This window comes from Vitis vinifera, chromosome 13 (genome assembly GCF_030704535.1).
Source record: "Vitis vinifera cultivar Pinot Noir 40024 chromosome 13, ASM3070453v1".
NCBI lineage: Eukaryota > Viridiplantae > Streptophyta > Magnoliopsida > Vitales > Vitaceae > Vitis > Vitis vinifera.
In genome coordinates this window covers 23411596-23427312 of record NC_081817.1, presented here as the reverse complement: position 1 = coordinate 23427312, position 15717 = coordinate 23411596, and the positions used below count along the sequence as shown (strand labels likewise).

The following is a 15717-nucleotide window of genomic DNA, read 5'->3' as shown; positions in this document are numbered from 1 at the left end:
TTTTTAAAATACTTTTATTTAATTTAATATTTTTTAAAAATAAATTTATTTAATTTAATATTTTTTAAAATACTTTAATTTAATTTAATATTTTTGAAAAAAAATTAATTTAATATTTTTGAAAAAAAATTATTTAATTTAATATTTTTGAAAACTACTTTTATTTAATTTAGTATTTTTGAAGAAAAAAATTACTAAAAAAAAATTATTTAACTTAATTTTATAAAATATTTTATATGTGTTCTTAAAGGGTATATTTGTTCGTTACTATTTCATATCCTCCAACTCAATTTGAAGAGTTATATGGACCTTTTGTTAATTTGGGGCCATCTACCCCCAAAAGATAATTCTCCCTGTATGTAAACCCACCATTCTGTGGCATCTTTCTCTATTACAAACTTGCTTCAATAATGGCTCTTAGCATGCTTGCTCCAAATCCGATTCTTGCTTTCCCAAGACTGCAACCACCTACAAGACATTGCAGCAGGCAAGGAAAATCGTTCAGTGACAGCACTTCTGGTCTTGTAGTCCAGTGCCTGTTTGCAAGTAAAGTTCAAGATCAAACTGCAGTTAGGCGAAGTGCAAATTACCAACCCTCCATTTGGGATTATGATTATATCCAGTCACTGAGAAGCAACTATGTGGTAATAATCAAATATCATATATAAAGGGGGTTCTACAATTGTTGTTGGGCTTAAATACTTGGTAACAAATAGTGTTCTGTCTGCAGGGAGAAGCACACATGAAACGATTGGATGAACTAAAGGGATTTGTGAAAATGATGCGAATAGGTAAAAGACGAGAAGCCTTTGGACCAACTAGTGACAATCGATCTCTTGCAGAGGCTTGGAGTGTCTTATCATTTTGAGGATGAAATAAAGAGCATATTGGACTGCAGGTACAAGAACTATGATAGAAACAATATGTGGAAGGTTGAGAATTTGTATGCTACAGCTCTTGAATTTAGACTCCTAAGACAACATGGGCATAATTGTTCCTCAAGGTATCTGATTAAAGGATGTTATCATTTAGTTTATTCTTCCCATCATGAACCAATTTTTCCTCAGTGTTCTGAATATAATTTTTTATTTATTAATTTTTAAAGTTTCAATTGGCAATAGATAAATATGCTTTTTCCCTGTTTTAAATATGCTTTTGTCACAAGTACTAAGCAATTAGCTTCCTTCAATGTCACAGATGTCTTTAATTGTTTCAAGGATGAGATGGGGAGATTTAAGCCATGCCACTATGAGGATATCAAGGGTACTCTATGCTTATATGAAGCTTCTTATTTCTCCATGGAAGGTGAAAGTGTCTTGGATGAGGCTAGAGATTTCACAAAAAAACATCTTGAGAAAAGCCTTGAGCAGAGTATAGACAAAAATCTTGCCATATTAGTAAGCCATTCCTTAGAGCTTCCATTGCATTGGAGAATGCTAAGGATAGAGGCAAGGTGGTTCATCGATGTACACGAGAGAAGACAGGACATGGACCCTAGTTTGCTGGAATTTGCAAAATTGGATTACAACATGGTGCAAGCAATACACCAAGAAGATTTAAAAGATGTTTCCAAGTAAGATCATACCTATTCAGGTTCCCTACCAAATCAAATGAAATGATTCTATCTTATTCTAAGATTTCTTTGATCTTATACAGGTGGTGGAAAAATATTGGCCTTGGAGAAAAGATGAGTTTTACTAGGGACAGGTTGGTGGAGAATTTCTTATGGGCTGTAGGACATGCATTTGAGCCTCAGTTTGGATATTGCAGGAAAATAATCACAAAGGTCTTGGCACTGATAGTAACAATTGATGATATTTATGACATATATGGTACCTTGGATGAACTCGAGATATTTACAGATGCTGTTGACAGGTTTGTGAATCTATACTTGACATGTCTCTCAGTTCTCTGGTTTTTTTTGCTCAAATATTTTGTTTGCATGTTCAGATGGGATATCAATGCAATGGATCAGCTTCCAGAATATATGAAGATATGTTTCCTTGCTCTCTTCAACTCTGTTAATGAAATGGCATACTATGTTCTTAAGGAAGAAGGTTCTAACATCATTCCACATCTTGGGAAGATGGTAATTTTTCAACTCTGAACTCCTTGATCTTTCCATTATCCAATTTGGTGAAGTGTGCTACAGCTTCTTTTGCATATATAGTGCCCTTATAACTTTAATATGTTCTGAATCTTTAAGTGGGCAGATCTTTGTAAATGTTATTTAGTGGAGGCAAGGTGGTACTACAGTGGATATACACCAACACTACAAGAATACATTACCAATGGATTCATTTCCTCATCAGCTCCTGCAATTCTAGGCCATGCTTATTTTTCAGTTTCAAATCCAGTAATGGATGCCATAGAGTTCTTAGAAAAGCCTCCGAATATAATCCATGGATCATCAATGATTTTGCGGCTGTCCGATGATCTTGGAACATCAAAATGTGCCAGCAACCCTCTTCACTCTCCTTGAAAAGTTTCAATGAAAATTTTTGAAAGGATATTTTATTCTTGGTTTGTCTCTGCAGGATGAGTTAAAAAGAGGCGATGTTCCTAAGTCAATCCAATGTCACATGCATCAGACTGGTGCTTCCCAAGAAGAGACATGTGAGCATATAAAATATTTGATTGGGGATTCATGGAAGAAGATGAACAAGGAACAATCTAAGGATTCTCCTTTCTCTCGTATTTTTATCGGAATTGCAATGAACGTTGGCAGGATGGGCCAAAGGGTATACCTATATGGAGATGGCTATGGTGTTCAAGATCGTGAAACCAAGGAGGACATATTGTTGACACTAATTGAGCCTGTTCCCCATAATCTGCATACCAAAGTTTGTTAGTTTGAGATTTGAATGTGATCTACTATGCGGAAGTTTAAATGCCATGAATTAAAGTGCTATCACTAATGAAGGACTAACTATTGTTAATGTTTAAGTAGAATTGTCCTTACGAGAATTAAGTTGGTGCTTTTTTTTGGCTTTAATTATCTCATTAATATCTAAGGTTACATGAGGTCTCATCAAGAATCTACAATCAAGGAGTGGTTACAACATGAAATTAAGAGTAATACCTCCATTAGATTGACCCATCATGTTGAGTGCAACTACTCTTAAGAGAAAATCCTTATTTATGAGAGCAATAATATGTAAGAAATATAAAATAAACGGAAGACATATATGATTTATGATGGTTTACTCTCAATGTAAGAGTTACATTCACTTTAGCATTGTAGATTTTCTTCTATGATAAGAGAAAAATATAGAGTGATTGCCACTACTTTGTTTTCACACACCCTCGCTCTAAAATAGAGCTCTTAAAAGTATATTAATGTTATGATAGAACCTTTAAAAGTATGATATGATGGAATAGATTTGTAATTTATTATTTATTTAATGATATTTCAATTTCACTTTTATCTATTTTTATTTCATACATTATAATTTATAAGCATTCTCTCTTGCCATCTCTTGTATTGTACATGACTTCGGTGCACATTAGAAGTTGTACGAAAGATCCAAGTCATGAGTTCTTTGCAGATAAATTATTTGTTCATAGTCAGTTCGTAGACTTAGATAATCTATTTTAGGTTGTAGTATATGACCTCTTAATTAGAGAGATGACTAGTCTTAGTTATTGAGATGAGGTTTCCTTAGTTAGTATACTAGTGTATACAATTACATATCAAATAGGACCTATGGTGACTAATGATGTGAGGTTATTAGGTAGCTACTATACTATATTGTCTCTCAACCCTTGAGAGAATATTGAGTTTATACCTAAGTTTGTAGTGACTTTAACCTTCAAGTGAGATCCTAGAGTGAGAATATATTTTTTATGAATTGAATCACTGTTGATGGAAGTCAACAACAATAGATATTTTTAATAGAGACACCATGATATCTGATTGATTTTAAGATAGTATGTCCTCTTAGGTACTTTTAAGGACAAATGATTATGAAATTTGTGGGACAACAATAATTCCTTCTGTAGAATTAACATACTTTGCAAGTTCATGTGAAAATGAAATATGACATTACAGTCATGAAAAGTAGTTTTGATCTTGGAAAGTTGTAAGAAAAGGAAAATAAGATAAAATAAAATAAAAATAAAGAACTCCACGCCCTTAGGAAGGGCCTACTCATTGTCGGACAAGCAATTTCATCTCAAGAAAGAGCCTACAAAATCTACTGTGTCTGTTAGTTGGATGATGTATTTAATATGTTAAAGGAGCCTCTCAATTATGAAAAGTGGAAGGCATAAACAAGAAATCTGAAAACTTGAACAATGAGATTTTAACATTTTTTCAAAGAAATATCCAAACATTTAATTAATGTAATGATCAATGACATTCAATTCACAGAGTGTCAATTACATAGCCATTCACCATTCAAATACGAGTTCCAATCAGAACTAAAATTGAAACATTATTTATCAGCATACAGGGAATGTTAAAAGGAGGCAATCTTTCCATTTCTCCTTGAATCACTCTATTTCCATATAGGATAGTTCCTCATAGACAGTTTCAGAAGTCGTAGGCAACTCTTCCTTAAACAGAAGGACCGAACCTTGGCACATATCTTGATCCATACCACTTTAAACAGTCTTGCAATCCTATCTTTTCCCTATTCATGGCAAATCTTGATTCTGAACTGGAACACAATCAATTTAAGCATAACATATTAGCAAGATGGATTAAGAATAACAAGAACAAATTTAATACACTTTTCCCAATAAATAAACCTTTCTCAAAAACTATGACAAAAGAGAAAAGCAGGCATTGGATTCCTACATATGCACCTTTCTCTGTTTTTTCAACCAACATGTACATCGGAGAATTCTATGTATGATACAAGATAAAAGCATGTATGTGTACCTCATTGAATATAAAGAGGGAAGTATGATCGACGCTTGTACTTCTGTGAACAATCAATAGAAGAGTGGAAAATCACAGGAACAATCCATCATTTTTCTTGGAAGCACCCATATTTCAGAAGACAATGAGCAAAATATCAAGTTTTGTAAGTGTTCATTTGGGTCCTTGATGCAGAGCACTGATGATAAATCAGTTCCCTGAGAGGAAACAATCTTTTAGCACAACTTCATGCTCTTATCTCCCAGAGATGTGATACCATGCTGACTTGTTGACAGCTTCTTCAGGTGAGCATGATTAAAGGCTTTCACATTTGCTGAAGGAGTAGGAAATTGATAAGTGTAAGAGGACAAGCCTAAAGTATATATCACACGTCATGAAGATGGATTGTAAAAAAATCATTACTACTAATATTAAAACAGCAAAACAAAATTGTCAATCAATGCAATTTTTTTGAAGTGCTAGCACCAGTTTCAGTCAAGACATGAACTCTGCAATATGAAACCCAAATCCCCTTACCAATATAAAAGTGTGATAAATAACATCAAAAGAATTTTGTTTTAAGTATCTAACCAGAAAAAGGAAAATTGTTAAGGTGAAATCTACTTGTACCCATACACACTGTTGCATAGATGACTAGGCATAAGGTGGTAGCTATCTTCTGTGATTAAAAAGTTAATGTAGAATAAATTGGAAAAATCGGTCGTCATTGCTATATTCCAAATAATAAAATCTAAAAAAATTGCAGTTATATGAAAATTTGAAGCTTGAATTACAATTACTTGAAGAATTGAAGCTGGTATCTGAGAAGATAAAGGAGTGAGTGCTGTGAATGGGGCTTACCTTGTTGTTGTATAATTTCATCTATTAGGACATTGGGGATGTAGGCAATCTTGAGCCAATCTTTTCCTTCGTCTTTGAGACACCACTTTTTTAGAATAGAACAATCCTTGATTTGAAGCTCTACAAGCATGAGTGGCAGCCCTCCCTTTGTTACAACAGACCTGAGCCTAGGGCAGGCCTCCAACAAAAGAGTTTCTAGAGAGACTAGGCTTTTGAATCCCATGGAGGCTATGGATTTCAAATTCTGGAAATGAATTATGTACGCGAAGATAGTTGAGAGACGTGGGAAGAAAAATCTGTCCACTCTGATGAAGGTCTCTTGGTATTCTGGCATTCTGAAATCACAAGGAATTTAAGGTTTGGGGTCAAAAACACTTCCGGTGAGGACACTACTTCTGGACAGTTACATATCTTCAGAAAATGAAGAGATGTGAGATTTTGCAACATCTTCCCTAGAGATGACTTAAGAGATGAAAAACTTTCATGTATATGCCGATCGCTATGATATACTTGATTTGAGAAGTCAGACTTAAACTGTGTTGTATATTAATTACTGCTTCTTGTATATACATTTTCATTGATATGAATATACAAATGTTGGCATTTCAAAATTAAAAATGGAAGCACATATGCAAATGGACATAGAAATGATGGATTGATATTAGTAATTAAAAATCAGATCTTTCAGTAATTCATATCACATTCTAGTGTAGGATCATTGATTATACAACCTTAGAATGTATGATTGATCCTCCTGCCCTGTTTAATCATTCTATGTTAAGATCTTCAAACATCATTTGGCATTTAATATAAAAATGTCAAAACTATGCATCTTGATCAACCAGGTATCATCTTTGATGTCTTTTGACTCTAAATTTCATAATAATAATATTTTGAGGATAATATCAAGGTTGAGGAAAATTTTGGAATAAGTGAGTGAACACTGGACCAAACCCTAGTTGTTGAAACCCTAACTGTGTGGAGTGAGTTCAACCTCACCTTTTTGAACAAAAAAACCTAGTGATTGTACAAAAACTATCCATTGTTCTAACACATAATTGCTCACTTATACTTAGAATAAATTTCCAAGTAAATTGATCTTCAGTAGGTTAAGAAACGAAGCCTTATAAATGGAAGTGATAGTTCCTAATTGTTAGAGGGTCAATAACATAAGAAGTGGTGAATTGTGTTTAACATGTTTCTGAATCTGGTTAAGGATTCCTTGAAGATAAAATAGTAACTAAGTAGGAAAATTGACCATGCAATTTGTGACGGAATTTAAGGTTGTAATTATGAATATTATAACTTCTCTCGAGGGTGGAGGGAAACTCACCTATTGGATTGACTTGAGAGATGAACATCCCCATTCATTCAATATTTCATGGCCACAAGGGTTGCTGCTATCAACACCAAAAATTGCTTCATCATCTCAAAAACCAAAACAAAAAGAAGAGAAAGGACTAAATAGGAGCCTTAATTCTGATTACGAAAAAAAGGATGGATCCTATTTATTTATCTACCGAAGTCTGCAAATGCAGCAGTAGATGATTACTAAATAAAAAGGAAATTTCTTGAGAATTAATGCTTGGAATAACTAAGAATCACTAGCAATTGTGGTAGCTAAATTAAAACATAGATTAATAAAATTCTGCAAAACTAGGAGAACTTACCGTTTCTTTGACTCCAATAAACAAATCAACTCCAGCTAAGTTTGATGGTCTTTCAATCAATATCTAACTGAGAAAATGGGAATAGAAATTGGTGAATGTGGATTTAAATGTAGACAAATTAAAAACAACAAATTCTCAAACAGGGAACTCATTTGATGACTTGAGGCAAGTTTCATACTAAATAATTGTAACCGCTTTAGATTCATCAAGAAAAAAGAAAGATTAGGATATTACTCTGCAGAAAAAAGTTATGAAAAGAGAAAAAAAAAAAAAAAGAGCAGACAGAAGGTTTTCAAATCAGATGCTGGAGTCCAGAAAAGCCAATCATATACCTTGTAGCTTACGACCATAATTTACCATACAACATCTTGGAAAATACCTCAAAATAAGAGAATGATCCTATATTGTTAAAGTTCAAACATGGTATCAAATAGAAAGTGTGTTACTTTCACCTTCTATCAAAATAAAATGAAACTAAGCCAGAATTAGTAAAACCTTGTATATAACTGACTCCAGAATCAGTTGAGAAAATTGTTGTTACAGCCACATTATCATAAAAGAATTTGCAGCTTTTATGCCACCTAAGAGAAAACAAGAATCTTCTTTTATTCCTCTAGCAAGATGATCAAAGCTTAGGCCGGCCATCCATCCATAGTGTTCAAGAGAGGTGCAGTTTTGGGAGACTGTTATCTTGTACAATGTGATGTAATTAGCCAAAATGTTGAAACAGCACTAAGCATCGGATCCTTTTGGGTGTGAAAATTAGAGTAATATGAAGCAGACACTAATCTTAAAGAGAATCAAATTTTGAAATGAACTTAACAGGGCTTTCAAAACTTCTCAAAGACCTGATTTTGGAAACTGTAATCATGTGCAACCCCCAAAAATTTTGTAAAATGATGCATCCAGCACAGATACTGAAAAGCTGCAGCAATGACCAGGAATTTTGCTTTTATCGACATCAGTCCCTTTTCCTGAAGGTACAACCTAAATTCCATCATTATCAAAAATTGAAAACAGATTTATGGCAATGGATTGGATGGAATAAGTGAAATTCTATCAGAAAAGGGTTCAATTCACTAGTAAGTGCCTTTGTTTTCTTAAGATGGGAACAAGAACAGGCAGTTCCTTTGAGCGATAAGATAAAAACAAGTTTAAGTGCATATTCAAGAGAAGTGTTGCTTTGTAGACTTGGAGGGCATGGAATCCTAATTCGGGAGTTTTTTTGGATGCAAAGAGAAGTTGGAGTCATAGGAAGAGGCAAAAATTGAGAAAATTGTTGCTACTGCCATGTTATCATAAAAGAATTTGCACCTTTTATGTCACTTAAGAAAAAACGGGAATCTTCTTCTATTCCTCCAGCAAAGATGATCAAAGCCTAGGCCAGCCATCCATCCTTGGTTTTCAGAGAGGTACAGTTTTGGGATATCCCTTGAACTCTCTCAACCTGTTATCTTGTACCATATGATGTAATTACCCAAAAGTTTGAAACAGAGCTAAGCATTGGATCCTTTTGGATTTGAAAATTGGAGTCACATGAAGCAGACACTAATCTTAGAAAGAATCAAATTTTAAAATGAACTTAATGGGGCTTTTCAAAACTTCTAAAAGACGTGATTTTGGAAACTGTAATCAGGTGTGACCCCCAAAATTTTGTAAAATGGTGCATCTAGCATAGCTCCTTTTGCTGAAGAGAATCCTATGATTGGGATACTTTACCCAGGCAGATACTGATAAGCTGCAGAAATGACCAGGTTTGGCTTTTTGTCCACATCAGTCCGTTTTCCTGCAGGTACAATCTGAATTCAATGATTATAAAAAACAGAAAACATATTTTGAGCTAACGGATCTGATGGAATCTACTGAAATTCTATCAGAACAAAGTTAAGTGGATATTCAAGAGAAGTGTTGTTTTGTATAGACCTGAAGGACATGGAATCCTGATTCGGAAGATTTTTTTGGACACAAAGAGAAGTTGGAGTCATAGGAAGAGGCAAACATTGATTATCATATGAAAAGGACAACAGACCCGAGCACCCAACAGTTAATGATGAAACTTCTACAGAGTTGAGTACTCCATAAATTGTGTAAGCTACACCTCCCAGTCAAATTCCAATGCCCTGCACCCCATGCTAGAAGGCTGCATTTATGGTTATGAAATTTAAAGTTTGGTTTGCATCCTTTTCCCATTTTAGTCCTACATTTGTGGCATGAAATTAAATTAATATAAGAAAATGGAGACTGGTATTGGTAATATAAAGTAAGAATTCCATGTTATGAATGAACACACCTGATTGAAAAGAGCATGGGATATGGTGGCCTCTGTTCTTTTTTTTTCCAGTGAAAACATAATTCAGTTTGAAGTTTCTTCATGGACAAGTGAGCTATCATCGGCATACTGGGAATGTGGAAATGGGGCATTTTTTTCATTTCTCCTTGAATCACTGTATCTCCAGACAGGAAAGTTCCTCATGGATAATTTAAGAATTGCATGCAGCCCTTTCTTCAGAAAAAGAACTGAAACTTGACATATTTCTTGATCCATAGGATTTTAACCGGTCTTGCAATTCTATCTTTTCCCCATTCAGGGCAAATCTTTACGCTGAACTAGCTTTGTAGCAGCATTCCATTGGGTGCATCGAGACATGAATGGGGATACAGATATTGATAAACTGAAACACAATCAATTTAACCATCACATATTAGCAAGATGAATTAAAAATAATGAGATATATGCTTTCCAAAAATAAACCTTTGTCAAAACCTATGGCAAAAGAGAAAAGCATGCATTGGAGAAGTCCATGAACAAAGTAATGATTGATACAAGAGACAAACACAAGTGTACCTTTATCTTGAAGATAAAGAGGAAAGTATAATCAATGCTTGTACTTCTGTGAACAGAGATGATGATTCTTTAATAGATGGTTCAATCATCTAATTCTACGGGAGGATGTGGAATATCACAGGAACAATCTATACTTTTTCTTGGAAGCACAGATATTTCAGAAGAGAATGAGCAAGATTTCAAGTCTTGCAAATGTTGATTTTGGTCCTTGATGCAGAGCAATGACGATAAACCAGTCCCCTGAGAGGAAACAATCTTTCAGCACAACAACATTCTCTTATCTCCCAGACATGTGAGACCATGCAGACTTGCTGGCAGCTTATCCAGATACCATAATTAATTAAGAAAGGCTTCCACATCTTCTGGAGGTGCAAAATTGAGCGATGTGAGAGGACGGTCCTGGTGCCAGGCCCTAATCTTGCAAGTGCTTGAAGAATATATCACAAGTCAAAAAGGCAAATTTTAAAAAATATCGTTACTATTAAAATTAAAATAGGAGAATGAAATTGAAAAAAAACAAAGTGGAAAGCAACATACCATGCTTTTGCTAGGTTATCTTTCATCTTCTTTCCGGTACCAAACCCAAATTCAGTCAGAGAGAAATAGAACCAAGATAGCAAATAGAAAGAAGTGGCAACACCATATTCAGGACATGGACTCTGCAATAAGAAACCCAAATTCCTTTATGTGGGCAAAATAGTGAGAAAGGATCATCATGTTTCCTATGTAAAAATATTTAACCAGAAATACATTGTTGCAGTTATATAGAATTGAAAATTTGAAGAGAACTAATGATGAGCTATCATTCCAGTTATATAGAATCATAGAACTAATGCCACAATACATCTGGAATCATAGCAACAGAAAGACTGGAATTTGAAGAGAAAACACCACAGAGTAAAATCTGCCCATATGAAAATTTGAAAATTTGATATGAAAACACCCAACAGTCATCCATCTGGTACTGATGAAAATTTGAAAAAAAAAGTTACAGTTATATGGAAAATTAAAGCTGGAATTAAAATTACCTGAATTGAAGCAGGTATCCGAGTAGATAAGGGAGTGTTATGAATCGGGCATACTTGATTGTTGAATAATTCCATCTATAACAACTTTGGGAATATGGGCAATCTTGAGCCAATCTTTTCCTTTGTCTTTGAGGCACCTCTTTTTTAGAATAGGGCAATCTATGATTGTGAGTTCTGCAAGTGTGGGTGGTAGCCCTTCCTTTGGTACAACAGACCCCAGCTCAGGGCAGCTGCTCAACACAAGAATTTTCAGAGAGATGAGGTTTCGGAGTCCCATGGAGGCTACGGATTTCAAGCTCTGGAAATCAAATATTTGAAGATCTTCGAGAGATGAAGGAAGAAAAAGTTGAGACCCATGATCATCTGAAAAAGAAATCACATCTGGAAATGGGCCACAAATGATGAAGTGTGTAAGAGAGGTGAGTGTGTGAAGGCCCCACTCAGATAGAGGCCTCTTCATATTCTGGCAATCTGAAATCGCAAGAAATTTAAGGTTGGGGCTCAAAAACGCTTCCGGAGAGGACACAACTTCCGGACAATTAGATATATCCAGCAATTGAAGAGAGGTGAGATTTTGCAACATCTTGCCTGGAATTGACTCCAAGTTCTTGCATTTCCAAATCCAAAGTTCGGTAAGGGTGGAGGGAAACTCACCACTTGGAATGGATTCGAGAGATGAACATTCCCGTACCTCCAATGTTTCAAGGCCACTAGTGTTGCTGCTGCCAATTGAAGGGTTGCGCATTATACCCTCAGGTAGAGACTCCAGACTTTCACATCTAAAGATACGCAGCAGCTTAAGGGTGGTGGAAAGCTCACCTTCTGGAAAGCGGCGGAGAGATGGACAACCTTCAATGTACAAGTATTGAAGGGCACAGCTGTTATTCATCATTCCATCAGGCAGTGATTCGAGACCCTTACAATCTGTCACCGTAAGATCTCTTAGCCCTGGTGGGAAACCCGTGGCTGGGAAGGACACAAGTTTGGAGCAATTCGAAATTATCAACTTTGTGAGAAATGTGAGGCTTCCTAGTGCATTCGGCAGCTTCTCTAAGTTGGAACACCCTTCCACTTCCAAACGTTGAAGATTGCCAGGCAGCTTTTGCTCTTCCAAGGATACAACTCCATCACAACTTCTGATCTCTAAATGTTGAAGACTACCGAGGCTTTGCAGTCCCAGAAATGCCAACTCATCACATTGATTTATTTTCAATGTTTCAAGAGCTGTTAAGGATTGAGCAAACCCTTCCCATAAACAACTTGGCCTTGAAATCCCCCCAATGTACAACCATGTGAGTGAAGGCTCATTAACAACACAACTTTCTAACAACCCTCTGTTGTATTTATTCACTTCCAATTTTTGGCATTCATCAATATGAAGCTTCTTCACCAAGGAAAGCAACTGACTCGGCAAGTTAATCAGTTCTGGACATTTTTTTATTGTAAGCTTTCCGAGGCAAGGAAATGATGATTCCCTTTCCTTCCAGTCTTTCCATTTTGGCATATTATCAAACCCCAAAGACTCCAAAGATGGAAAAGGGTTCTCAACCTCCCCATAGAACTCATCACCTATGCATGCAATTTCATCCATCCCTTCAATGTGCAACTTCTTGAGTAAAGGTAGTCTCCCAATTGGTGGCAACTGCGCGCATTTTTTGCAACTTTTGAGACTCAGGTGCTCCATTTTTGAGAATGAATGATCTCTTACCCAATTTGGGAAAGTTAGTCCACCATAACAAGAAACAACAAGCTTTTTCAAACTGTCAGGCGGTTGTAGGAACTTGAAGACCTCAAGTTCATTACTTTCATTTCTTGAATCTCCAAAATCGTTGCTCCATTTCATCCTTAACTGCTCAATGTCATGTCTCCCTTTCAAGTCTACTTCCTTTGCGTCCCTCGTATTCATAATATTGTGCAAATCTGAAATGAAGAGATTTCCTCTAAGATTCAACAAGTTCTTCAATTCTTTTATTCCTGACCTTTTCTGTTTGCCCACAATAAACTTTGACAATGTTCGTAAATTTATCAAATCACCCACTCGTGGAGGCATCTCTTTTAGTTGAATTGAGCCTTGAATATTAAGATGGCGAAGGTTAATCAAATTCCCAATGTTCATAGGCAACCTACTAAGTTTTATACAACCGGATAATATCAATGCTTGTAGATTGTAGAGACAACTCACTGATTCAGGCAACCATTTGACTGCAGTATAGGACAAGTTAAGATATCGCAAGAGTTTCAAATCACCAATCGAATTTGGTAACTCAGTTATCTCATAACCACTCAAGGAGAGCACCCTCAAGTGTCTTAACTTTGGCAACAAGTCATCAAAAACCTTAGTAGTTAAGAAGAATTTCTTGTCCTTCATACTGATTGGTAATGCAACAAGAGTTCGTAAATGCTCCATTTTATTAAATACTTCAAATCGTTTAAACACATCACTCTTGCTACGAATGAATGATGAATGACGAGTCCTTTCAGAAACTATGCATATCTTGTCATTCTCCTTCTCATTGTCCTCTAGATTAAAATATAGTTCTTGTGCAACATCTTGAGCTAGATCATTAATTAGATCATGCATTACGAATCTTGATTTGTCATTACTAGATGATTGAAAAAATGACCTTGACAACAATTCATCAAAGTAATTAGCACCTAAATCTTCCATTTGATGCCTACCTCCTTCTGATTGGTGAATTAAGCCTTCAGCTATCCATAACAAGATTAGTTCCTTCTTCTCAAATTCATAATCCTTGGGAAACATTGCGCAGTAACCAAAACATCTCTTTAAATGAGAAGGCAAATGATGGTAACTTAATCTTAATACTTGGAGAATGTCACGCTTCTCACTTGGTAATCTCCAAATTTCATTCTTCAATAGATCTTCCCATGAGTGATCATGTAGTTTAGAGCGTAAAAGGCCACCAAGCACCTTTGCTGCTAAGGGCAAACCACCGCACCATTTTGTAACTTTTTCACGTAGTACCAAATTTTGGCGTACATGGATATTTTCAGTTTCACAAGCATGCTTCACAAACAAAGACCAACAATCATCATCAGACAAAGGCTGCAGAGTGTAGCGTGAATCATATGCTCTCATCGTTCTTGCCACATTTGCATCACGCGTTGTTATTATGATCTTACTCCCTTTTTCTCCATATTTAAAAGGCGTCTGCAGAGTATTCCATTGCTCATCGTGGTTTATGTTCCACACGTCATCTAAAACCAGTAAAAACTTCTTTCGAGTCAATATCTCTTCCAATGTCTGTTGAACTTTATTGAAGTCCTTGAGATCTGTACTCTGATTATGAGAGAGTGCACGGAGAATTGCTTCTGATATCTTCACCACATCACATTCTTCTGATATGCAAACCCAGGCTATGGGGTCAAAATGCTTCATTATGCCTTCATCCTTGCATACGAGCTGGGCAAGCGTAGTCTTGCCGGTCCCTCCAATGCCAACAATGGGAAGTACACCGAAGTTGCTTTCCCCTGCTTCATCCTTCAACAGCAAATCAACAATATCCTTTCTTTCTTTATCCCTACCTTGAACAGCTTCATTCATCAAAGATGTCGTGGGCGGCCGTTCCCAAGTAGAAGCTCTTCTTCCAGATGCAAACCTTTCCCAGCCGTGCCCAACCCCAAGATCCATTTTCAAACCCAGTTTAGCTTGCCGAGTTGAAATATTGTCCAACCGTCTACTGATTTCCTTAATCTTGGACCCCATCTCAACATTCAACCGAAGATCACCTACAGGATTGAAACCAGTAAAGCAAGTTGGGATGAGGCTCCGTACCTTACTTGTGGTAGCCGCCTGATGACGTTCCGCCATCAACCTGTGCCGCAACAGCTCCGTGGTGAACTCGTCCAGTACGTCCTCCATATCGTAAGCCAAGTCTCTGAGATCATTCAGCCATTTTTTCACGGACTTTCTTGTAATCTGCTTCTCTTCCGCATCGTCCAGCACCTCATCAATAATCAACAGTTCGTCCCTCCAGTTGTCAAGTTCACCAATGACATTCTCTTGGCGAGCAAACTTGAGCAACTCGGAGGATCCCAGCTTATCAAACAACAATTCAAGGGCAGAAGAAAGAATGGCCTCTCCAACAACCTCCATCGTTTCTCTCAATAAAGCAAAGGGCAGAACAGCAGAGATGGAAGCAAATGAAGATTTGAGGAACTACCAGATAAAACTTCGATGTTCTTTGGAGGTCAACGATCATGGCTGCTGGCAAGTGGAGAAAACCTTAAATAACATAATCGGAGTAAAAGATTCTTAATGCATGTGCGTGTTTGTTGAGATCTGAAGCATAGATTTTAAAACAATAATGTCTTGTCTTCTAGGGGATCATATTGAACCATCTTTTATTTTTTATTTTTGTTAACTTTTCCTTATTATCTCTTCAATTGTAATTAAATATATGCTTTGTTCAAAGAAAGATGCTTATC

The 15717-nt window shown here is 36.1% G+C and overlaps 1 protein-coding gene and 1 pseudogene across 15 annotated transcripts; one reads left to right on the top strand and one right to left on the bottom strand.

Annotated features, from left to right (window-relative positions):
- Positions 1 to 357: 357 nt before the first annotated feature.
- Positions 358 to 2946, top strand: LOC100254850 ((-)-alpha-terpineol synthase-like; annotated as a pseudogene).
- Positions 2947 to 4301: 1355 nt separating this feature from the next.
- On the bottom strand, positions 4302 to 15469 carry LOC109121408 (putative disease resistance RPP13-like protein 1). 15 transcript variants are annotated; one of them, XM_059741563.1, is made up of 10 exons: positions 11269 to 15469; positions 10778 to 10899; positions 10241 to 10667; positions 9686 to 10067; positions 9319 to 9592; positions 8710 to 9181; positions 7059 to 7462; positions 5726 to 6060; positions 4886 to 5198; positions 4302 to 4661 (listed from the first exon to the last, which is right to left on the bottom strand). In XM_059741563.1, exon 1 carries the CDS (start codon positions 15383 to 15385, stop codon positions 11306 to 11308), a length of 4080 nt encoding a protein of 1359 aa, XP_059597546.1. In that variant the 5' UTR covers positions 15386 to 15469; the 3' UTR covers positions 4302 to 4661; positions 4886 to 5198; positions 5726 to 6060; positions 7059 to 7462; positions 8710 to 9181; positions 9319 to 9592; positions 9686 to 10067; positions 10241 to 10667; positions 10778 to 10899; positions 11269 to 11305. The 15 variants fall into 15 exon arrangements, with proteins under 15 accessions (XP_059597546.1, XP_019073313.1, XP_019073307.1 ...); XM_019217768.2 differs by having other exon boundaries at positions 9115 to 9181; XM_019217762.2 differs by lacking the exon at positions 9319 to 9592 and having other exon boundaries at positions 7059 to 7122; positions 7396 to 7462.
- Between the last annotated feature and the right edge of the window lie 248 nt (positions 15470 to 15717).